The sequence below is a fragment of the Monodelphis domestica genome, chromosome 4 (assembly GCF_027887165.1).
Source record: "Monodelphis domestica isolate mMonDom1 chromosome 4, mMonDom1.pri, whole genome shotgun sequence".
In the NCBI taxonomy this organism is placed as follows: Eukaryota; Metazoa; Chordata; class Mammalia; order Didelphimorphia; family Didelphidae; genus Monodelphis; species Monodelphis domestica.
The window spans coordinates 92,440,968-92,465,784 of record NC_077230.1 but is presented as its reverse complement, the minus strand read 5'-3'; the positions used below and the strand labels follow the sequence as shown (position 1 = coordinate 92,465,784).

The 24,817-nt window shown below is 40.6% G+C and overlaps 1 protein-coding gene across 10 annotated transcripts in view; it reads right to left on the bottom strand.

The window, feature by feature from the left end:
- RUBCN (rubicon autophagy regulator) overlaps positions 1-24,817 on the bottom strand; it is a 52,085-nt gene that overhangs the window by 9,609 nt on the left and 17,659 nt on the right. For 3 of the 10 annotated variants that reach the window (XM_056793587.1, XM_056793586.1, XM_056793589.1), the window contains 12 exons: positions 19,622-19,775; positions 13,957-14,040; positions 12,222-12,381; positions 11,736-11,842; positions 10,902-11,058; positions 9,908-10,450; positions 8,372-8,416; positions 5,523-5,618; positions 4,661-4,776; positions 3,799-4,003; positions 3,172-3,273; positions 2,493-2,567 (listed from right to left, as the gene is read on the bottom strand). In XM_056793587.1, the coding sequence (XP_056649565.1) occupies positions 2,493-2,567; positions 3,172-3,273; positions 3,799-4,003; positions 4,661-4,776; positions 5,523-5,618; positions 8,372-8,416; positions 9,908-10,450; positions 10,902-11,058; positions 11,736-11,842; positions 12,222-12,381; positions 13,957-14,040; positions 19,622-19,775 (1,844 nt within the window). Of the gene's footprint in view, positions 1-2,492; positions 2,568-3,171; positions 3,274-3,798; positions 4,004-4,660; positions 4,777-5,522; positions 5,619-8,371; positions 8,417-9,907; positions 10,451-10,901; positions 11,096-11,735; positions 11,843-12,221; positions 12,382-13,956; positions 14,041-19,621; positions 19,776-24,817 lie in introns of those variants that run through there. The other 7 variants (XM_056793590.1, XM_056793593.1, XM_056793588.1 and 4 more) reach the window with 4 other exon arrangements.

Sequence of the window (24,817 nt, the reverse complement as noted above, 5' to 3'; positions counted from 1 at the left end):
TCCAAGTTCAGGGATGATGGGTGACAGCATCAGGGGAGGATTAGGCTGAGCCAGTGATACTATGCATAGCACCAGGAGTGACAGAGTGGTTATGGACTCACATAAACACATATAAAAATCTAGAGGAAAAAGATCAAAAGCAACAAACTCTATTCTGACGTTTCCTTTCTGATATTGCCCCAGTGAATTCTGAAAGGTATCCTAAGGGCCAGGGTGGGACTGGATGGACCTCTGGACTTTAGGGCAGAGTTCCTAAAAGATGAAAGATGCTGCCAAACAGGCTTCATAATCCCAGGAAATAGCAAGCAAAGACATTTTTTTTTAATGGCTTAATAAATCTTCAAAGAAAAAAACTTGGTAAAACACAGATCTGGAAGGAGATAGTATATGTGCTTCCTAGAGCTCGTAGGCTTAAGTTAGTGAGAAAATTTCTAAGTATCCTCTCCCATCCCATACACTTATTCTTGAGATCTGGAGGAGGAAAAGGGGACCCAAACAAAGGCCTACCTAAGTCAGGAAGACGCAAATGCTCCCACCACTCTTCTTTGTCTCCTTCAAAATCCAGCTCAAAATTTACCATCCTTGATGAACTTTATCCCCAAGTCTGACTATTTCCCCTGTTCTCTAGTCCCTTAACATGAATGTATTTATATTAAACTTTAATGCTTATTGATATGTGCTTGGGTGTTCTTGTGGGTGCATGAAGACTTTTTCAAATTATGAATATCTAGCAGGGGGTTCAAAACAGGTGGACATAGGAGAGTATGTCCTTCACTTAGATGAGCTGAATCATTTTCAATCAAATAATTTTCTGGAAAATTCCCAGGATGAAAGAATTCAGAGTGATGACTTAGTCCAATCTTAATATTTTACAAAAATAAATCTGAATGCTAAATTTGAAGCTTGGAGGGGTCAACTATCTTGTCCAAAGTCAAATAGGCAATTAAGAAACTGATATGGGATTCAAATTCAAGTCCTCTGAACCCAAGTGCTCTCTCTCTTACACATTAAAATGAATGAAGCCCACAAGAGTGACTTCCAGTCTCTTGTAAGAGAGAGCTGGCTGAGCTTTGGAAGAGGTTTAAAAAAAGAAAAAGATTATCCTCAGATAATTAGTTCTCTTCAAGGTAAGAAGAAAATATGATAGGATAAGCAAAAGAAACGCCTGAAATTTCCAGTGTCCTTAGCCACAAAATGTTATCTGCCAAATTTTGATGAATTTCCCCGAGTACTCAAAAACCCTACTGTGAAGGAGCTGGGATTCCTCAGGTACAAACGCCTGGGTCCAATACTCAAGCTCCCCTATAACTTGATCCAGATCGCCATTTCTATCATCTCCCACCATGCCTGATCTCCACATGAACAACCATGCTTGGGACATTCTGAATACACACGGTGCCCTCCAGATGTTGCCATACCTTCTACCTGGAATCCCACCCTCTGGCATTTCTGTCACCAAGCTCCTACAGCCTATCCAAGGTGAAATGTCTTACAGTTGAGGAAAGTCTTTTAATATTAAAATGGCGTGGGATCCAGGGTAAATTGGTTTTATTCCTCAAGAGAGACTAAATGATGACAGATAACAGGTGGATGAATGAGAAAGATATTTAAACTACCGCATTTCTATATTGCTTCTAATTGCATGTAAAAGTGACTAGTAATACTACTTAATCTGTATGCTTAGCTTTTTAATAAAACATTGTGTTTTCAAATCATTGCTATGGGAGAATGTGGTCTACCTTCAAGTAGTTAAGCTTATGTGAAGAACTAGTAGTTTGGGTCATAATCAGGCTTCCACTGTCCCTTGGAAAGAGTCCATCTTAAGTACAGGCAAACCATATAGGCCTCTTGAATTCCAACTCCACAACCTCTATCACACCACTTTATTATAATCTTTCTACCCAGACAGCACCAGTGGCTAAATTAGAAATCTTGACTTCCCATCTCCAATTTCCCCTCAAGTTCACCATTTATCTTGGAATTTTCATAGGAAGAAAGAATCAGAGAACCACAAGACAAGGATGGCAAGGATGGTAAAGGCAGTGAGCTCAAGACGTCTTCCTTTAGGGGAGAGCTAGGTGGCTCAGTCAATTGAAAGTCAGGCCTGGAGGTGGGAAGTCCTGGGTTTAAATCTGATTAGATACATCCTAGCTGCATGACTCTGGGCAAGTCACCTAACCCCAATTGCCTAGTCTTTATTGCTCTTCTGCCTTAGAACTGATATTTAATATTGATTCTAAGACAAAGGGTAAGGGTTATTTAAAAAAAATTTTTAAGCAGTCTTGCTCTTTGTCTAGCAGGGACTTTGGAAGCAGGGAGCTCATTGAGGCTTGCTCTACATAAGTGGCTCCATATTCAGGTTTCTGTCTAGTTCCTCAAGGAGCCTGGCCATTCTCTAGAACATTGACATTGTGCTACATTAATTATAGGGAACACACACATGCTAGAGACATACATAAACACACACAGAGAACATTCTTAATATAGGCTACCTGAAAACAATGAGGCCATTGACACTGACAGTCCGTTCTTTGACGTGTGAATCAGGTTAGACTCATCACTACCATCTGTGTGACAATGGTAACAAAATGGGGCACTTCAGTGCTCGGATCAGAACAAGAAGTAATGGGGGAGAGGGGGAAAGGGGAGCAAGTTAGGAACAAGACTGGAGCCCACTACCTCCTTCCAGGTGCCAGGCTTTTGCCTTTCACTTTGACACCCTCAAATCAAACTCTGGCCTTCTTGGGAGACTGAAGTCAAGTGCAGAGAGCGAGTACCCACCAGAGCTCAAAGGATAGTTTGATTCCACCTCTCCAAACCCATCTAAAGGCATGATCCCTAAAGCAAGATGACAACCATCACTCTGGTGAGTCCACAAATGCTCTACTTATTACCAACCGGAAAAAAAAAAAGGTCCTGCCTTGTTACTATATCTGGAAATCTGCATAAGCAAATGTGCTCCCTTGATTGATATGATCAGGAATCCAGAGTCTTTGAGAACTAGGTCTACTCCAGCAAGCGACTATGAATAAACACAGACAGCTAGTTTCCTATAGGGAACATATTTCATTTTAAGTAAGTGCCTAGCTAAGGTAGATTCCTGAGGCTGCGATCTAAGCCTGAAGGAAGAAAGCAACAGAAATTTGTATGTAATAGTGGGACATCTTTTACCTTGGATCTCAAATTCATCAACTTCATCAGTGGAGCCAGAGTCGGAGAGTAGTGCTGAATCACGTGAGCTGAACTGAGAGCCACTGGAAGTGACCAGGAAGCCTGTTTTCGGGGTAAGAGGAAGTTGTTAACAAGACTGCCATATAGCATCATCACCCAGCAACAGGAGAAGGGGTAGCGCTGTGAGGCCCTAAGGAACAGGATACAGCAGAAACTCAAAAGGATGTGCCAAGTAAAACCCTAAATGGTAAACAAGCTAAAAAAAATGGGAATGATACTAGTTTGTCATTTCAGGATCCATCTTGTAAATAGAATGTAAAGTTGTTTTGCATAGTTAGACCTTGGTTTCCACGAGAGTTGAATTACCTAGCATATTAAAAGGAGGAAAGAAAAACTACCCCTGGGAACACAGGAACCAACTTAGGACAAGAGTAGTCCCTTTGACAAGAAACAGGCTGAGGCCTGGGTAAGGCAAGCCTAACATCCTGGATCTTGTAGGAACAACAGAAATGAGATGATAGAGAGGAACAGGACAGGGAGAGGATAATGTTCCAAATGAACTGAGGATGTCCCCAGAGGGCTAGACTAAAACAGGCAGGGCAACCTAGGATCAGGCCAGAGACTCACTTCCATGCTCAGTCTCCTGGTAGGCAGGTAAGAGGTTTTTGGTGCGGATCTGCTGCCGCCGAAGACGGATTTTCTGTTTCAGCTCCTGGATCTCCTTGTCACTGTCATCTTCTTCTTCCTCATCCAGGTGCTGGTTCATCATATTGCACTTCATTAATTCAATGGCAGCAATCAGGGACTCTGAGATGCTAAAGTGGGCATTCTCCTAGGACAAGGAATGTACCAAAAGAATGTTACAGGTCTAAGAAGGTTAAACCTTTGAAAACTGGTTTCCCAAGACACTGCTTTGGCTCATCACACTCTGTAGAAGCTACCAGAGGAAGAACTAACTGCCAGGAAAACTCTCTTCTATATTCTCTCTACCCTAGTCTCTGGCAACCAAGTTCCACCTCATCTCAAAGCAGTTCTCTTCCCTCTAGTTCTCCAAAGCCCACCTATTCCTACATCACTTCCAGCAGAAACAAAAGCCATGGCAGAGGCCCAAGGGGCATCCTTTGTTGTCTAGGGCCTGCAAAGTAGAATCTTTCCTATAGACTTCCACAAACAACAGTGAATATTATTATTCTGTGAGTTGTAACAAAACACTTGGAAGGGAGTTTGGAAAGAGCCTTAAGTGACCAAATCAATGACCAGATGATACACCCCAAGATGCAAGTCCTTACTGTCCACTTTCCAGAAAAAAAGTAGGGATGAACTATTCAGATTCAGGGAGAAAGGTTCCCTGTAGAACTATGCAGACATCGACCTGAGCTAGGTTCTGTTCACCACATTCATTTTAAAATCCCTTTGTTGCTTCAAGTGAGGACCATGGCCTCCAAAGCCAGCCTTTTCCACCTCGTCTTTAGTCCCTGGGCCTCTTTACCTTCTCCAGGTCTGCACAGCTACCAAAATCCTGTTCAGACAGGTAACTGATGAGGGACTGTCCTTCTGAAGGCCTTCGGAACATGCCTTCCCCTGAACACAGGTACTGATTACCATCTGGGAAAGAATAATGCAGAAATGTGGTCAAATTTGAATGGGGACACAGATCTCTGGAGCCTGCTTGTCAAAGAATAAAGTACTGGAATGTCAAAGATGCTCCCAGCCTTTTCCAGGCAATAGAACTGAACAAATCTCTGTTTCTTGTGGGAATGTCTCTAGACCTCAGGAAGCCCAGTTCACTGAAACTCTTGGTTGGAAAGTTTGGTGAGATCACTAGAGATAGCCAGACTTCCGGGAGTACCACAAATGGAGCATGAGCAGTTCTCTGCTTACATCTGCAATAGACAGATCCTGTCCCATGCCCCAAATTCCTTTGCTAAAAATCAGAAAGGGATATGGTACCCCTGCTAACACTGAGGACTTCTAGGCACAGCAGTTTCTCTAGTCACCTCTCCAAGGTCTCCATGGGGGCACCTTCAAGGTCCCACTGACTCTCCTGGAGATCCTGGTCATTCCATGTAGATCATTAGTAGCAATATAAGGGAAAAACCCAACAGAATGAGAGAAGGGTCAAGAAGGAGAAGCAAGAAAGGAAAGTAACAGAAAAGTGTGACTTATAGAACCAGTTAGGAATGGCAAAAGGAAAAGTTAGTCTGTACAGTATGTACCTTTTACACAGCTGAGCTATTCTAGAGTGCCAGGGGTTCAATACTAAAGCAGGGAGATTAAGATGGCAAAAAACCAAAACACACCCCACCCCCCTTTCAGCCCTGCTTTTCCTGGTACTTCTTGCACTCACTCACCATATTCCATGTCCAGAGAGCTGGGAGTACTGACTTCACTGTTTCGGACAGAGGAGGAGGCAGGTGCTTTCATTTTTGAGTTATCATTTCTGGATTCTGATATCAGTCAGCAGTCCAAGGGAGAAAAAAAGTCAGAAAAAATGAGGTAAACAGTGGGATAACATTCCCATTCAACTTTGGAATTTAAGTCTTTAAGATGTACCCACTCCTATTTCTCTTGACAAAATATGGAGAATGCATAGTAAAAGGGAACCAATGCAGGAACACATGGAGAAGAGAAATGAAGCCAAGTCAAATAGTCTCCAACAGTAAGAGAGAAGGTAGCAAGAGTGGATAAAAATGTGAGAAGCAAATAAAAAGGGGTTTAAGAATCAGTTATATCACTGTCTTTTTCTTTATTACCTAATTTTTTTTTGTTTCTAGGGAATTTCTGGCTAAGGGCCAGGATCATTCAGTGTTTCAATGACTAAGACATTGGACATGGAGTTATCTAGACAGCTATTGTATTGTTTCAAAACATGCAGGAGGGGGAAAAAGCATATTTTTTTATGCAAGGGGGTAAATGACTACTAGAAAAACCATCCTAATTTATTTCATCTCTATTCAAATGAGGAATATCTCTCCTAACATCCTCAATTTAGGGCAAATGACTTCAGAAGTCACCTCTTTACTGCCAAAGGAAGGCAAACAAATGCAAACTTCTCTTCTTTCCTGAATGTTAGATTTTAAAGTCACAAGGAGACCTGCACTGGCCACTCAATTATATTTTACACAATTTTAACTAAATTGCAAATTTAGCACATACAAGTTAAACTTGAAATCAAGCAGTCATTTTAAAAGCAATGTCATCAAGTAATCAAGGAAAAACAAGAGAGCCATGGCTGAAAATATCAAGCAAATCCAAGAGAGGATTGGTTATATCCAGCATTATCAGAGTTGTGACAGAAGTTGCTTACTTGCCATCCTGACATTAAAGGGTTATGAGGAACACTGGGGACTACATGCCAGAAAACATTCTGGTATTCTACAGAGGTGGTCATGAACAGCTCTGCTAGAAAAGGCACGGAGCCTCCAGGGCAAACTCCAAGGCTGTTAAGAGAAAAGGAAGGTGTTCTAGGCAGGTGAATAAAGGCTAAGTGACATTCAACTCCTTTTTGACAAAGAACACCAACTTGTCAGCTGTTCTACTTATGGCCTGCTATCTATCACATGGTTTGGTGAAGTCTTGGTGTACAGTTTCAACTTTGAGCTCTAAAGGATCTCATTGGTCAAACTGTGTGTCCCCAACCACCAGACACCAGGGTAAGGAGAGAATGTCCAGGCTAGTAGTGTGTAATAAAGACATGTCATTGAGGTCAGTGCTAGATAATTAAGCCATGAATCTGTTGTACATAGGCAGTCATGGAATGGAATGATTCCTAGTGACCCATAAATGACAGAATTTTCACTAGGAAAGTATCAGTGTACTATATAGTAGAAAAAGTTCCCCCCCAATACCAGTGGCAGATAGTAATTCTGACTCTAAGCAATGGGGACCTCACCACTAGTAACCAATTCCATTGTTAGGTAGCCATAACTGTATAGGCTAAAAGAATTAAGAGTTTTGTTACTCAGTTAAGCTAAAATCTCCCCTCTCATGACTTCCATCCTTGGTTTTGTCTTCTAGAGCCACGGAGAACAAGGGCAATGCTTCTTCCAATACATTAAAAACACTAATGCTTAAGACAACTATCATATTCCAACCATTCTTTTTAAGCACATGTTTTTCAGAATGATTTTCATCTGGTTTGCTGGTGCCCCATTTTAAAATGTAGCACCTAGGGGCAGTTGGGTAGCGCAGTGGATTGAGAGTCAGGCCTAGAGATGGGAGGTTCTAGGTTCAAATCTGGCCTCTGACACTTCCCAGCTGTGTGACCCTGGGCAAGTCACTTAACCTCCATTGCCTAGCCTCTTCTGCTTTGGAACCAATACACAGTATTGATTCCAAGATGGAAGGTAAGAGTTAAAAAAAAAATGTAGCACTTAAACTTGAATAGAGGCCCTTGGACACAATTCTGATGTTGGATAAATGATCATGTTGGAGACCATGTGAACAAGACTTATTTCACTGAGAATATCTTGAGCAATGGCTGAAAAGAAAAAAACAAAAGAAACAGACAGGAGAATGGTAGAAAATGGAAATAGGGGCAAAAAGAAATGGGGGGGGGTAAGGAACATGCAGCACTTGCTTCTGGGCCACAGGAAGGAAAATTAACTAGTGTTAATTCAAGGGAAGCAGTATAGTTTTGTACTAGTCTCTGAGAAATTGTGCCACCCAACCCACTGTAAAATCTCTGGATGACTTGTATGTCTCAGTTTCAATGGGAAAAATCCTGTGGATAATTTTTGACTTCTCCTAGAAGCTGCTAAGAGACTGAAGCACTTAACTTCCAACAGAGATGCCCTTAGGGGGTCAGTCAAGCTGGTTTTGGTGCCAAGTCTCCTGGTTTTCCTAACTTCCCTCAGGACTCAGCTCTAATCCCACCTTTTGTAGGTAGTCTTTCCTTACCCCTCAAATTGTTAGTGTCTTCCCTCTGAGCTTGCCTATCTTGGATGTACATAGTTATTTCCATGTGTCTCCCCCTCCATTAGACAGTGTGGGCTCTTTGAAGGCAGAGCGAGTATTTTTTGCCTTTCTGTGTTCTTGGCACTTAAGCCCAGTGCCTGTAACATAGGAAATGCTACAGAAGAGAAGGGTAAAGGTGATCCCAACTAGCCAGACTTGATTTAACACCAGAATATAATGAGAGTCAGACCAAATAAATAATTGCAGGTGAGAAGGAAAAGAACAACAGGGCTGGCTCCCAAACCTGCAACAGGATCTTCAACTATAATGGTGATATTCCTGAGGCCTTCTGTAGATGGAGAAACAAGAAAGCAGAAGGAATACAGAAGCAACATTGAGAGAGGGAGAAAGGGGCAGAGGATCAGAGAAAGAGGGAAGGAGGAAGAGAGAAATGAGAGAGTGAGGTACAGAGGGAGGAGAGAGAGAGAGACAGAGAGAGAGAGAGAGAGAGAGAGAGAGAGAGAGAGAGAGAGCATTTTTACTTACTATATTTAGAATCTCTTTCATCATCTTAGGGGAATGGCCTACCCTGATGGTAAAGCCCTCCCTGGCTCCCTCTTCTAACACCATTTCTAGAATTCTGTGCTCCCCTCTGCATGGATTCAGGAATAAGGGGCAGAGGAAAGTATATGGCCACAGATCAGTGAACAAAAGCAGAGCAGGCATCAGATACTAGAGAGAATTCTGAAACAAAGAACAAAACCCAACTGCTCCTGGGCTATCACTGAGAACTAAACAGGAAAAGGACTTTGTTTTCAGAATTTTTCTTATACTTCTTCTGATTAGCCAAATTAACAACATAATCAAAGAAATCATGCTGCAACTGTCTGGACAGCTGAGGATGAAGACTCCATCTCCTAACCTCCAAGAAACAAACCTTTAGAATCTGTAGGAATAACACCAGAAACCAAAGACAGCCCCAGTTGCTGGTCAGGGCCCTCCTCCTGTCCTTTTTTTTCTAAATGGGGCTTTTCCCCACCCAAGGCTGGTTTCAAGAACAAAAGGTTCATGTCAGCTTTTTGAGTTTGTGAGAATGCCATTGCAATGAAAACCCACTAGAGGGCTGCCAGCTATCCATATAGCCTGGGGAGGATGATGATGATGATGATGATGGGGCAAATGGCAATCCCCATTTCCCTGTTGCTATATGGCCTTTCTATGAGGAAGGTATAGGAAGTCAGTACCCTTTTGCCCTACTGCCACTCAAACAGAACTAATAATGGAGGAGCCAGCCCCCTCAGTTCCATTTACTAGGTCACAAAGGTTTCCCCAACTCCTAACATCTCTACCCTCCATTCTCCAGTAACAAACCCTAATGTCTCACTGGATTGTTTTCAAAGCAGCATTCTGTGCTCAACTAGCCCAAGCAAAGGAAATACTGGAAGAAGTAGAAATTAAGTGAAACCACCCTTAAAAGTTCTTGGATTGTAGCTTTTCTGATTTTAAGGGGTTGGGGACTTAAAATTCTAAGGGAATAATCCCATTACCTCTGATAGCCATGGGTGCTGACTTCCATTAAAGCTCAAGGTCAAGTGAAAAGAACCCATGAAAAGCTATTTAATCCATTTAGAATCAATCCAGTTTAGAAACTGGTAAGAAAAGGAAGAGAATAGTAATTTTCAAAGACCCACAGAATCAGGTAGGCCAGAAGACTTCCTTCCCCTAGTGGAGCACTGAATGATTAACATAGTGAGCTTTCTTTCATCTAGAGATTCTTAGCTACACCTATCCCTATTTCAATTCAACAAGGCGGAGAGAACTGAATTAGCCATTCATTTACCTGGGACTCTCCTAGAAGCTATGTTGGTGTCAGAATGTGAACGGGTATAGCTCTTCTTGGCTCCACCAGAAACATTCAGTGTTTGGCCCTCTGAAAAGCTGGACCTACGAATGACCCCAGGCACCTGGCTCTGACCAACTCCCTCTTGCTCCCCTATGGAGGAAGCAGGAGAATTGGCCTTCTGGGAGCTGCTGGAAGAGAATAAGTTAGAACTGCTACTCTTGGTGGTGGTGCTACTGTTACTCTGACAGCTAGAAGCTCGGGTTCGATTGCCCAAGTTGCCAATGGCTAGGTATTCAGGCCCATCATTGGCATCACTTTGGGGGTCATCCTGGCTGCTGGTCCAAGGTTCTTCACTGGGGCTGGTCAGAGCACTAGAGCTCATGTCGTTTGGGGATGGTGGCGAATCCCTGGCCAATGCTGAGACTACAGAAAGAGTTAAGGAGCCTTGGAAGGATCGGTCCCCAGCCAGTGTGGCAGACTCTTTGCTTTCTTGAGGTTTCCGTGAAGGTCCAGAAAGGGAGAAGGAAGTGGGTCTTCTTTCTAGGATACAAAGAAAAGGGACAAGGGTAGTTTGTGATTACACAGTAGTTATGAAGAATGCTCACACAACCAAAGGAACCAGACAATCCACTTGTATTTATATAAGAAGTGCTATATGCCCAATCTCATGCTAGATATGTAAGCCTAGAAAAAGTAGATCAGAGGTTTAGAGCTGGATGAGACCAAGAAGTCATCTAGCCCAACCCTTCACTTATGGGGGAATCTGAAGCCCAGAACTGCTGAGTGTTTTGTCCAATGCCATAATTTCTCTTTTCACTACCTTTCTCTATCCTATTTATCCTGCTCTAGAAGATTAAGTTTGTAAATAAGGTTTAGGGAGCTTTTAAAAGCCCAATCACAACTTACACACTCACCCACACCCACCCAGCATATTTTATATCCACCAGAGCAGGGAACATGGGATCCCTACCACCCCCCTATCCTCCCTCACCTGTGCTGTGGATGGGGGTAGACTGGTAAGGACCTGAAAAGGAGCCAAAGTAACAGTGCTGGGCATACTTGGCAGCAGGCGTGTTGGATGAGCCAGGCAGTGCTGTCAGGCTCTGGCTTTTGGTCATCAGCAGTGGGGTCTCGTGCTTCCTGGCAAACTGAAAAGATGCAGGGCTGAAGCCAAGGACAGGGCTCCTAAAGAAAGAGCACTGTCTATAGACATAGCAGCTCCCATGTCCCCTAAAGAAAGCTAACTTCTGGTTTCAGGGTTCTGTTGCAGCCTGAACCTGTGGTCAAACAATACAGCATCCCCTCTCTTACAGTCTTGACCTCAATTGCAAAAATCTAAATGGTCAGATCAGGAGCATATGACTAAGTAGGAGAGCTGGGAGACTGCGATGAATAAGAATTAACCTAATATTCTCAATATTTGCGGGGTAAAACTGATCATATGTAACATGCAACAGATTTAGGGGAATTGGCACAGTCCCTATATCCCACATCATTCCTTCTTACTACAGAGGCTATACCCATTCCACCCCAAATTTGGTGGGTGCCTCTTCCCTAGGGAGGCGCCTGTTCACATGGGAGACCTTTCTGTAGTATGCTAATGCTTTTTTCTTAAATGAAAACCAATCCCTCAAAATATAAAGTGGACTTCAAACTAATCCATTCCCAGATTCTTCATCCCTGGTGTCTACCTAATGACACTTCTACTTTCCAACAATAGGGTGATGATTTGGGGTTTAATCTTTCCTCTCTGTTCCTGAACCCCTAAATTAACATGGGCTGCAATAGGACAAGAGTTAGTCTAACCCCTCATAGGTCTCTTTACCATGGATGCATCAATCTGAGCCAGGAGGCGGGGGTTGTTCTGCTCAACTGCCTCTAGGCACTGTAGCATGGCTGTGACATGAGCTCCACTCAACAGGAAAGCAGCCTCTACAAAAAGAAAGGCAACTCAGGAGGACCCACTCCCTTCTAAGCCATAACTTCACAGAGAAGAGAGGGGAGCTAGAAATCAGTCTCTAGCCAGAAAGACTAGGAAATATGGGCTAGAGAGACACACAGACAATGAGAGAGAACAAATGAGAACCATATGGGCAAAACACTGGCTTTGTTATATAAGATAGTGAGGAGAGTGTGCTGACAACACTGCTATGATGAGGAATGTGCCGCTACCTGAAATGGACACAGGGAGTCACTGGCCTGGACACAGAGAGCTGCTGGCTTGGAAATTATAAAGAATATTTCGTGAGGATGGTATGGGGCTGAGGAAGGAAAAGCTCACAGCTCATTGGGCTCATGGACCTCTTCCTACCTGTGTAGAATTTCCTGATGTACTGTCTGTCTCCAAGCAAGGGCCGTAGCTGAGCTGAGAGGCAATGAAACTGCAGGCTGTGCTGCAGCCACAGTTCTGCGATGGCCTGATCCCTCACACCATCTGGGCTCTGCTGGTCATTCTCATACAAGCTGATGAACTGACAAGAGGCATATGGAGTTGTTAGGACTGAAAGTTTCATCCATCATCACAGAAAACTCAAGGGCTGTCAGAACCTTTGGAATTGAATGGAGGGAGAAAGGGCATACCACCTAAAACTCCTGAGTCAGTGAATGGGGGATGAGGTGAAGAGGATCTCTAGTAAGGCTCTCTAAACCACTTTTTGTTTGGTCCAGGCTTTTCAATGGCAGAGATCTTCTAATGAGGAAACGCCTTTACAATGGGAGAGCTGCCAACTGATCTGCAATTTCTAGGTTTAGAAACTGACCTGAGAATAATCAGAGGTTAAGTAACTTATTTAGAATTGTAGGCAGAATGTATCAGGTGAGACTTGAATCCAGGTCTCCCTGATTCAGAGATGATCTCTCTATGTCTATCTTTCTCTCCATTGTGCCTCCATTTTTGTAATCTAACATTAAGATGTTTGTTGATTTGATTGACTTGCCAATGCCATGGATCTGAGGGTGACAGCCAAGAGCGGAACCCAAAGAAATCTTAAGAGGCTGGAAGAATGGGCTGAATTTATGGCTTTGGTAGGTGAGGGAGGGAGGAATATCTTAGACAAATGACAGATTACAGTCAGTGGAAACCACCAGTGAGGGAAAAAGCAGTTAAAGTCAGATAAATAGTTCCAAAAAGCTCATGATGTACCTACATGGTTTGGCAACATTCCCCCTCCTAACTTCCCTTAAGAAAAGTCTAAGTAAGTGGACCGACTCATTTGGTCAGCAATGCTAGATAGCTGCAGTAGAGAAATGTTGGGGGAAAACTATCTTTGATAAAGGAATTCTGGACAAGAGCACCGGTTGGATCAAATAATACTTTGGCTTCTCTTAAAGAGGACAAGGGGCACATTTTAATTTAGGTCTAAGGAAAATCTTGGGTTATTTCACCTTCTCTGCCATTATTCTACTGCCATAATCAGCAGCCTATGCTCGAAAAGAGGTAGGAGAATAAGGGCAATGATATAGTCATAGGCAAATGTGTGGTCTACCTAGTTCCAACAAAAGGGAGTCTCTGCAATCTGCTATTTCCTCTCTTCCTAGTGCTACTTTTCCTTGAAATTTATCAGCCCTGGATTCTGTAATTCCTCACTATTGTCCTCTATCCACAAACACTGTGCATATAAGTCAGCAGCAGTCCTTAGTCACAGCATCATAGCTTTCTAGCCAAAAGATAACCTTAGGGATCATTTAATCCCACTCCTCACTTGAGAGAAGAGGAAACTTTTCCTTCTAGTCCATAGCTCTCTGTAACTATCCACAAATGACTCAGGTTTAAAGACATGATAGAACTTGGGAGGTCACATACCTCAAACCTTTCACTGCTCAAAATAAGACAGGCACTTTCCCCTCCCCTCCCTCTCCAGCCCAGTTCTTTTCCAGGAAATAGGCATTCTCTTACGCCATTATAGTTCATAAGAACTCTGCCCCCAATACACCTCCTCACATACACACATATATATACTCCACTGCTTAGGCCAAAGCCTTAGCAAGCACTCGGTACTACTTTGCTGCCCGCATGCCCAAATATCTCCCTCAAGTCCATTTCTTACCTTTTCTACATGAAGGGCTGAGTGAGGACTGAGCCACCGAATGTCCTTCACAAATTGCCAGTAATCATTTCGTTGGCAGCAGACCTGTCCAGGGAACACACACAGTGAGATACCATCTTGGCCTCGTGCTGGCTGCAGTGTTGATGTACCAGGAGAGAACATTTGTATCACCAAGAGCACCTGATATTATATCTTGGGTGCACATATGCCTGCTGGCTTGTAAAAGGTTATTCTCTGAGGTGGTGGGCAGTATCAGACTGAAAGCCAAAGAGATTTAGTTTCAATCAGTCCCTCCCACAGTTCCAAGCCACTGAGGGAAGTACTAGCCTTTCCTTCGTCACCCTGGGTCTGGGAGAATTGCTTTTTATGGCTTAGCAATCTAAGACCTAATAGTCTTATGATGGGAAAGGCGTCAAAATATGTTGACACTGGTCTACAATGCCTACTTGGCAGGGGAAACAAAGCATAGAGAATCACACCCAAGTAGAGTCAAATTTCTGGCATCTGTCCAGGGCCAGAAGCTGCTTCTGAGGCAGAGACCCGCCCTGAGAATTTGTTCCCTTCCCTGCTCTGCCACCAAATGACCTTGGGTAAATAACTTGGCTCTTCAGTACTCTGGTCTCTTCTATTAAGAGGAAAAATTTAAGTTGGCAAATCTTATTCTGTCAACTAATCCCCTCTGGCATCCCTTCCCATCTGTTACTGAGGAAGAAAAGGAAGAAAGGGTTTCAGGAATGCCCATTCCTAAAGCTCCCAGTGTTTCTTCCTAAAGACTCTTTACTTGAAAGCACAATAGAAGTTGGATGCATCAATGCTTGCCCAGAATAGTTTTCTTTTTCTTTCTTTCTTTGTTAAACCCTTACCTTCCGTCTTAGAGCCAATATTGGCTCCAAGATGGAAGAGCAGTAAGGGCTAGGCAATGTGGGTCAAGTGACTTGCCCAGGATCACACAGCTGGGAAGTGTCTGAGGCCAGATTTGAACCTAGGACCTCCTGTCTCTGGGCATGACTCTCAATACACTGAGCCACCCAGCTGCCCCCCAGAATAGTTTTCTGATGATGTCTGCAACTTGCAGAACTTTGAAAGTCTTAGTCTTCTGTGAGGAAATGAAAAGGGGAAATGAAACTCTTCACAGAGAACTTGTAAAGGAATATGGAGCAGAAATAAGGTTGGCCCACAGCTTTTAGAAGTCCCTTCTTAGACTGCATTAATTCTGTATTATTTCTGGAGATGAAAGATGAAGTGGTTTTGCTTGGTTTACAGTTAGCACTGTTTGGGGTGGGGGAAGAATTTTACATAAATGATATGTATTTCTCACTGTAGAGCCAAAATGTCTTCGAACCTGTTATTAGCAACAGCAAAAAGTAACGCTAATGTTTTACATTAACCATGTCATTTTCACTGGAGATTTTCATACATTGTACATTACTAAGGAACACTAACCTCATGTCCTGTCTCCTCTGTGTGTTACAAATGGTGAAATATGAGGTAGAGGGAGAGGTCTGCTCTTGGTTAGTGGCCACAGGGCCTACAAGTATCATGGTGGTGCCGCTCACAGTTGTGCTGGGTATTTCAATTATTTCCCTGGGAAATACCCACATTGCTTTTATTAGGTTGAACTCAGAGAAAGCCAACAGTTTGCCTTGGGGATCACTTGCTTGGTCCCACTATTCATTAGTCACTATTATAGAAGGATATAAAGAAGAACACATCTTCACCTGAATGAAGCTTCATCTGAACATCCTGAACTATACTTTCCTAGTTTCTCATCCTTAGTTCTATTATTCTACTGAGCCCAGAAACACCATGTGTTTGTCCCACTCTGCTATGGAGCCTCCTCTGTAGCAATTTCTTGAACCTCATGTGTCCTGCTTCCAAACAGCATGACAAATATTATTGTTGCCATCACAACCTCAAGGATAATGGGACTTTAAGATGATAGGGACCAAACAGATATTATTTTGCAGATAAGAAAACTGCAACTCAGAGAGTTCAGTTGACTTGCCAAAGATCATGCAAACAGTAAATGACAGTCAAGAGTCAAATCTAAATCTTCATTCTTCAAACCCACTGATCCTTCCAGTGTACTCATTGCAGCTCTCCCATGAAGCTTCCTAGCTGAATCAGAGAAGAACTGATCACTTTTGCCTGACACCAGACATGTAATTTCTATGGATATGGTCTTATTCTTCTTGATCTCTACTCAATGATGTCCCTGGCATCTGTTAATGTCATTAAACTCCCAGAGAAAATGTGCCTACATACGTATTCTAGGTTTATTTTAAAATTACATGTAAATCAAGGCAAGTTGTTTTAAAAAATACCTGAAGCAAATAATTCTGTAAAATGAAATATGACCCAATAATGTGAATTATCCTCTAATCTTGGTGCTGCATAATTCCCAGATTTTATTAAAAAAAGAATTTCTCAAAATTGGTTTTCTATACAGCACTACACAGAGAAATCTAGGCTCTTTGAAGATGATAAAGATGAAGAATTGATCTCTTTGGCAAGTGTGGAAAGGCAAAAATTCTCCTGAATAACTGATATAATACTTATTTTTTTTCTATCTTCAAATAAGCCTGAAACACAAAAGACAAAATCCCTCATTAGCCCACTACCTTCCCTCTTAATATTCTCTTACTTATCTTGTCTATAGCTTATTTGTTTAGAGTTGTCTTCTTCTTTGGACTGTGAGATCCTTGAAGAGAGGGCTGCTTCTTACCTTTCTTTGTACCTCCAGCACAATATCACAGATCAGGTCAGGTGCCAGTAGGTAATGTTTACTGACTGATTATCATAAGGTTAATCTAATCTAAGCCAACTCTCAGACCAGAAGTTCAAATAACTTTTTGGGTCTTGGGACCTCTATATATTTTTAAAAATTAATGAGGACCTGGACAAAGTTTTGTGGCTATCTGAATGATCTATTTGTTGTTTTATCTACTGAGATTTACCACATCAGAAATCAAAATGAATAAAAATAATACTGCATATTTTTATGAAAAATAACTATTTTCAAAAAATAATTAGGGATAAGAATGACACTAATTTTACATATTTTTGTTGATTTCTTTAATATCTTGCAAGCTAGAAGACAGAAGATAGCTAGAATTCCATAGCTTCTTCTGCATTCAATCTATTATAACGTGGTTTTGGTTGAAGTCTATAAAGAAAACGCACAAAGACAATCGTCATTCTCGGTTACCGAGAGACTACTACTACTATAAAGAAAATCTGCTCTCACACACTATGCATATGGAAAAGGGAGGACTATTTTAATAAGAAAATAAGGTCCTGGTATTAATATGAAAATAGCTTTGAGCTCACTGATCCATTGAAAGGAGCACACCCTGAAAACCGCTGCCTTAGCCTAAACTCTGTATTATTAAAACCCCATGACAATCTGCTGATGAATTGTAGTTTTCAAACCTCTTCTTTCCAGAAGCATCTAACTACATACTGTTCTCATTGTAAATCAACTGCCAATTTCTAGATACTGTTCTGAGAGTTATGCTTTTAAAAATGGGGTTTTATATCCAAAGGGAAGGGGAAGTGCCATTATTTGGAGAATGGCAAACAGGGGAAGAGTGACACCTACTTCTTCATTGATCCAACAAGTCTTTGCTGAAGGTGTCTGGACTAGACTTTAAGAGTACTATACTACTGATTCTCAAGAGTAGAAATATATATCAGTCTTTTAAAGTGACTTCCTTGTCACAAAAGTACAAAGATTCTAGAGTCGAAAGACTTGGATCACATCCTTGCTCTGGCTCTACCATTCACTGTATGACCTTGGACAAGTCACTTCCTCTCTCTAGGTCTCAGTTTCTTTACCTGCAAAATGAATGCATTGGAGTAGATCATTCTTGAGGTCTAGGTGGTCTAGTACCCCCTATTCCTAAAGGAAATCCATCCTAAATAAAATTGTGAGATGAAAAGCAGCATGGTGTATCCTAAGAGGTCACGAGAAGTTGGGCAACCTTTTGTAGTGTGATGTAGGTTACAGAGACCTTCAGCACCAAAGGAAGTTGTCTGGTTCAAGAACAGCAGAGAAATGAACTAAGTCTCAAGGACTCCTTTCTCCTTTGCCTCTATTTGCCTATCTGTGAAGTTAGGAGACAAACAGTATGCTCTCATGTGGTGTGCTGAGAAGATACAGATCCAGCACTAGGCTAATTTCAGAAACATACACTATTGGAGGACACCCAAGTCATTTCAATTTCTTTGCTCTCAGTCCCTAAATATTTCATTTATCACCTCATCCTGTTCCCTGAAATACAACCACTAGAAAGCTACCCATCTGCTTCCAAAACTTTGTTCCCAATCAAAATACAAATAACCCTGGAAACTGAGGTCTAAATACAAATTATTTCATCAGATCTTTAAAAAAAAAATGAGTTAAAAACAAATTTTAATAGAGAAGAGCACAAGCTTTGTTAGACTCCACTGGAAGTAAGACAAGGCCCCTAAATTCTAAAGTGAAATTTGGGATTGGGAGAGAAAAGAAGGAAGAATCTGAAGAAATGGGAGGCCATCAAAGACAACTTTCACTTTTTAAAATGGTGTGTGCGCAGTTAGTATGTGTGTAGGGGAAAGCATAGGGTGTACTCCGATCTGGACTTGTGATTTCACTAGTACCGATAAGAAAATGAGGAGACACATCTGGTATACGACTTAGAAGTCTTGGAGAATTGCCCCAAGTCCTGTGAGATTCAGTGATTTGAACATAGGTCTTCCTGACAGTTTTCATCAAGGAGTCTTACACTAATTTAACAAATTTTACCTAGGACTGGTACCTATGAAAAGCATGGTAACAAGGTTTATTGCCAAGAATGGTAGGTATTATGAATTGTCCATTATTCAAAATGTGAGGCTTACATAAAAGAAAATCATTCCAAAGGCAATTTATTCTTGAGATGGAGGATTATAACTGAAAACTTTTCTCAAAATATTAACTGAAAATTGATAAAGTGTTAAAAAAAGTTCAGAAATATATTGTGACTTTACCAAAGGGCCCAATAACATCTCTAAAAATCTCCTAGGTTACTCTCCAGTACAACTGGTTGCCATCAAGAGCTCTATATGTTAATTTATGTTAATTCTCCCCTCACCATATTCTTATGCTCTGAAAATGCATTTTTATTCTGTATGCCAAGAGTTCACATGGCTCATTTTTCCCATTACTAACATGAAGACAATGTAAGTAACTCAACTAGGAAAAGAAACTCAAGATTCTAATTTACTGAGCAAAGGAGAGAACTTAGAATGCTGAGATGATAAAGAAGTCAAAATATTTAAACCATTTCATCACTCAGTTCAATCAGATTGGTTCCAGGAGATAAAAGGGGAAATTTCCTCAAAATGGATACAACTATTATCTAAGAGGGATCAGGATTCTGTCCAAATCAAGGACCAACTCTGCCATATTTCTGTCTTGTATTTCTCATTGTAGCAATCTCATTACTATGTGTTTTTAAGTGAAAACAAACAAACTTAGAACTGAAGAACCTTTAGAACATAATTAACTTACTTCCTGGTACCCAGATCCAGTGACCTACCTGCCCATTTTCTCCCTTTATACTACCCAACTCAATTGTAATGTAACTAATTTTCCCTTCTTCCCAATAAGTATCTCTGGTAAACAAGAAGGGTCTTGGCATACCTGGTCATGGATGAGCCCATGATAGAGAATGCCCTTCATGTCTCTGCAAAGTCGCTCCAAGCCTCCATATTTGGACCAGACATTGGGGTTATTGGCTGACACCAAACCCTCCACAGTAGTCTTCAAATTACTCAGTAATTTCCAGTGTTCCTTTCTGCAATGACATTAAACGTGTTATAGATAAAGATCACTGTACCAAGTGCTGATTACTTCAAGAGCAGCAATGGACCAGAGTACCTCATTTTGCCCCACGTCCTATTTCTATCTCTGCTATTAACTTGTTAATGTCACACTCTTACATGATCAGGTTTGTAACATTGATGTGATTATTAATGAAGATAAAAAATGCTATTTATCTAAATGTTTGCTTTATAAAAATAATTCACATTGATCACATAATTTTATTTAATTATTTAACTAAAGCCTGACAATAAACAAGATAGGTAATTTAAAAATGAACGTCTATCAGGAACTTGCTAGGCACAAGAATATGGAGATACAAAAACACGTACCATAGCTCTTATTCTCAAGGAGCTCATAATCTAATACGATGAATGCACATACACAAACTATGAAAAGAAGGAAAGGGAAAGGAAGACAAAGATATGTCCTGGCAAACTAATGGCCAGGGCAGACTTCAGGGAAAACATAGTATCAGTGATAGTCTTTGGGGGATTTAATAAACATATAGTTAAGGACGGAGGAAAGAAGAGTTCCTTCCAGATACCAGGAATGAAGGGAATACAGAGAGAAGAGAGGATAGGGCTGTAATAGAACAGTTTAATGTAACTCATATGTAATGTATATGATAGTCCACAAAGATAAATTGGGGCAGGTTGTGGAAGAGGCCTCAATGCCTAGTTCAGGAGATTATATTATATTCAATATAATAGATTATATTATATTCAATAAGTTAAAATCTAGTATATCAATATTGTGACTCAGAATTCAAAAACCAAAAAATCCCCTTGTAGACAATAGAAGCACTTGTTCAACTTCTGAAATGAAGAAGGCCCCATAAATTGGCTTAGGCTCATAGCATCCTAATTTAAAACCTACTAGGTTTCCAGTATTGTGCTATAATATGCAGTAGGGGATATGAAATTCAGCAAACACTTATTTGTAACACTGTATGCTCTGTTAGACTTGTGAGAATATGAGAGATCTCCATTCTCAAGGAGCTTATGAGATGGTTAGGGAGACATACATCTACCTAACTGTGATGTTGATTCTCTCCACTGATGCAGACCATGCCCCATCCATTCTTTCTTGTCCAAGGTGATCACTTTCACAGATTCTCCAGAAAATCCTCCCAATGAGCAAAGGGATGAGACTACCCAGTGGTGACCCCCTCATGCCACACTTCCTTGTCTAATGTCTCCTTAATATCTTTTACTGCTACTCTAAAAGTCATCAATGGAAGTATGCTGCAGCTTACGTAAGCCCACCAGACCACAAATTTGATTCCTTGGATATAGTCTATGTTAAAGGAAAGATTAGTAATCATGGAGCAACCTGAAAAATATCTTTGCTGGTCATTTCTATTGGGGCACAGTTAAGATCATTAAGTTTCTTTTTAATTACATTTTCTTTCCTTTTTTTTTTGGCTAATCTCACACATCTACAAATCCCTTGCCATTAAGCAATTTTAATTTATTTTGTTAAACATTTCCCAGTTATACTTTAATCTGGTTCAGGTATGGGCCAGCCCTGCATCTCTGCTTTGGACTATGGGCAAGACATGCTCCCAAGACATCTGCTTTGTGCCTCATGTGGATGCTAACAACCAGAGATCTCTGAACAGAATTCTCTCCGTGATCATACTTGTAAAGGAAACCTTTTGAGAATGTTTCTGTTTACCAAGCCAAACACTTTTGTATAATTAATGTATAATAAACAAATTGGGACTTTGTTAAAGCAGAAGCAAGTGGACATTTATTAAGGCCTAATATACACCCAGCATTAAAAGAATTGAAAACAATGTGTTCTAGGGTAGTCTGGGAAAGCACAATAGAAGCTTGACCGTGAAGTGATAAGTGGATAGATGAGGATAAACAGAAGGAAGAGGAAGGGCATTCCAGGTAGTAGGCACTACATAGATATTGAAACAGTCCAAGGGTGGGAAAAGGCCCAAAGGCCTTGATATCTAAACCATAAATATCTACCCTTATGTAAGGAACTGGTAGGAAACAGAGAGAAGACTGACCTAACTGCAACAATGCTGGGGAATAACAGGAACCAACACTGTAACTAAAAAAATAGTTCACCAGACCCTACTGTCTTCTCAAGTTATCTGTCCTCCATAACAACCAAACTCATAGAGAACGCTGTCTAAACCCATTGCCTTCCCTTTTCCACCCCATTTCAATCTGCTGTCCAACTTCATTGACTCAACTTGTCCAAAGTGATCTGTGATCTCTAAAAGACAAATTTCAGGGATTTTTTCCCCATCAGTCTTCTTCTTGACCTCTCTCTGATGCATTTGACACTGTTAAACTCAAATTGTCTTAGGTCTTTGTCTTTCTCTTCAGGTCTTAAGGATTTAATTATTCTCTCTAGGCAGGTGATTCACAAATCCATATATCTAACCCAAGTGTCTCATCCCATATCACCAGCTACTTTCAGGCATTTCAAACTGGATCTTAGAGTCATCTCAAACTCAACATGTCTGAAACAAAACTTATCTCTTCCCTCAAACCCTGTCCATATATTGAATTTCTCTTATTTCTGTTGAGAGGCCCTGGATTCTTCCCATTTACCAAATGTCCAATGAGTTTAGGGTTTCTGCCACTTCACCATCTCTTAATCCAGCCTCTTCTCTCTACTCTCTCTTCTCTCAGGTTAGTTCAGTCCCCAACTTTGTACTTGGATGTTGGTGCTGCACTCCTAGACTTCCTGATTCATCTCTCCCTATTCCAAACCATCCTCCACAGTCATTAGCATTTCTATATATCTCTAACACATCTCAGCAGCAGGAATTAGAAAGAGAAATTCCATTCAAAATCACTTTAGACAATATAAAATACTAAGGAATCTATCTGCCAAAACAAACACAGGAATTATATGAACACAGGTACAAAATGCTTTCCACACAACTAAAACTAGATTTGAGTAATTGGAAAAACATTAACTGCTCATGGGTAGGATGAGCCAACATAATAAAAATGACCATCCTACCCAAACTTATCTACCTATTTAGTGCCATACCAATTGAACTTCCAAAAAACTTTTTTACTAAACTAGAAAAAACCATAACAAAGTTCATTTGGAAGAACAAAAGATCAAGATCAAGGATATCCAGGGAAATAATGAAAAAAAATGTTAAATGCTTTTTACAAATATCTTATTGATAAAAGTTTGTCACTTAAGGACAGGCATTAGGTATTAATTACATCCATTGGGGAATGAGTGAACAAACCGTGGCATATAACAAAATATTACTGTGCCCTAAGAAATGACAAACACAAAGAATTTGGGGCAGCATGGATGAGAAGACTTGTAAGACCAGATGCAAAGTAATGCAAGAAAATAACAAACAAAACAACAAGCAAGTGAATGTCATGTAATTATTAAGTTTGGCTCCAGTTGGAAGAAAATATACTTCATAGTAATGGTCTACTGCTTATATGGTCAGACTTGAATGTGTTGGGGTTAGTTTTGTTGAATAGTCCCCCACTCCCTTATTTCCTTTTTTAAAAAAAATGCTTTGATACAAGAGATCTAGAAGCAGCTAGATAGCACCATGGATAGAGCTCCAGGCTTGGGGAGACTTGGGTTCAAATCTCACTTTAAAACACTTCCTAGCTATGTGACAAGTATGTGGGTAAGTAACCCCAACTGCCTAGCCCTCTTCTGTCTTGGAAATGATATTTAGTGTTGATTTTAAGAGAAGATAAGGGGCTCAAGGTCTATTTGAAAATGAAGGTGAATAAAAAGCAAAGGATATCAATAATTTTTTTTTTTTAAGTGAAATGTCTCACATGAAGTGTACAAGAAGTTTCCCACCTGCATTTTGGAAAGAACAGGGTTAACATTTTTCTTCAAAGGATAATAATTCTAGAGTCCTTATAACACTATGGCTGCCAGAGAAGCAAGAGAGGGAAGAGATCCTTCTCAGTACACAAAGTGCCCCAGGCACAGAATGGATTACCCAATCTGTGAATTTATATGTAAAACTTAACTACAGAATAATGAGGGTGGATTCCTTAAACCACACAAAAAACTTTTATTATCTTACAATTCTATTAATATATTTGTCAAATAAAATATATGTAAAGTACTTTATAAACCTTAAAGTTTTACAAAAAAAACTATTAATTAACAGCATGCTGCATACATCTGGATTCCAAAGTGTTTGATATGAAATGGAACATCCACGTAGAAACAAATATGGTACAGAAAGCAGGAACAGAAGGGAAAAAAAAGTGTCAGAGGAACTTCCCTAAACAGGATTGGGAAAACCCTTTTTTGATTTCTGTCCTAAAAGCACTCAAATGAGAGTGAGGAGTGTTATATCAGTACCCCTCAGAAACCATTTAATAAATGCTGATAGTTTATTATTTCTAGAGGCAATAATCTCTTTAGACCCCATTTTTTTTTCTGTTTAAATTATCTCTCCCCCACAGTGAATAATTACAAAAAAGAAAATCATCATTAACAAATATGCATAGTCCAACACAATTTTCAAACCTGTTGCTATCTGAAAATGTCTAATTCTGCCTTTTAAATCTATCCCCTCTTGGCAGGGGATAGGTAGCAAGTTACATCTCCAATCCTCTGTGGTTTAGCATTACATTGGTTGTAATTTTGGTTACCATTGTATAAACTATTTTAGTTCTGAGCACTTCATTCTCAATGGATAAATGGTTCTTTAGTTTCCTCTGAAACTTTCCATTCATTCATATCTTATGGCACAATAACATTCCATTACATTTATATACAGCAATCTGTTTTGCCATTCTCCAATAGGTGAAACTCACTCTTAGTTAACAGGTTTAGGCTATTATCAAAAAGAGGTGCTGTACCATGTTCTTTGTGGTGGCCAAAAATTGGAAAATGAGGGGATGCCCTTCAATTGGGGAATAGCTGGACAAACTGTGGTATCTGATGGTGATAGAATACTATTGTACTGAATGGAATAATGAACTGGAGGGATTCCATGTGAACTGGAATGACCTCTAGGAATTGATGCAGAGT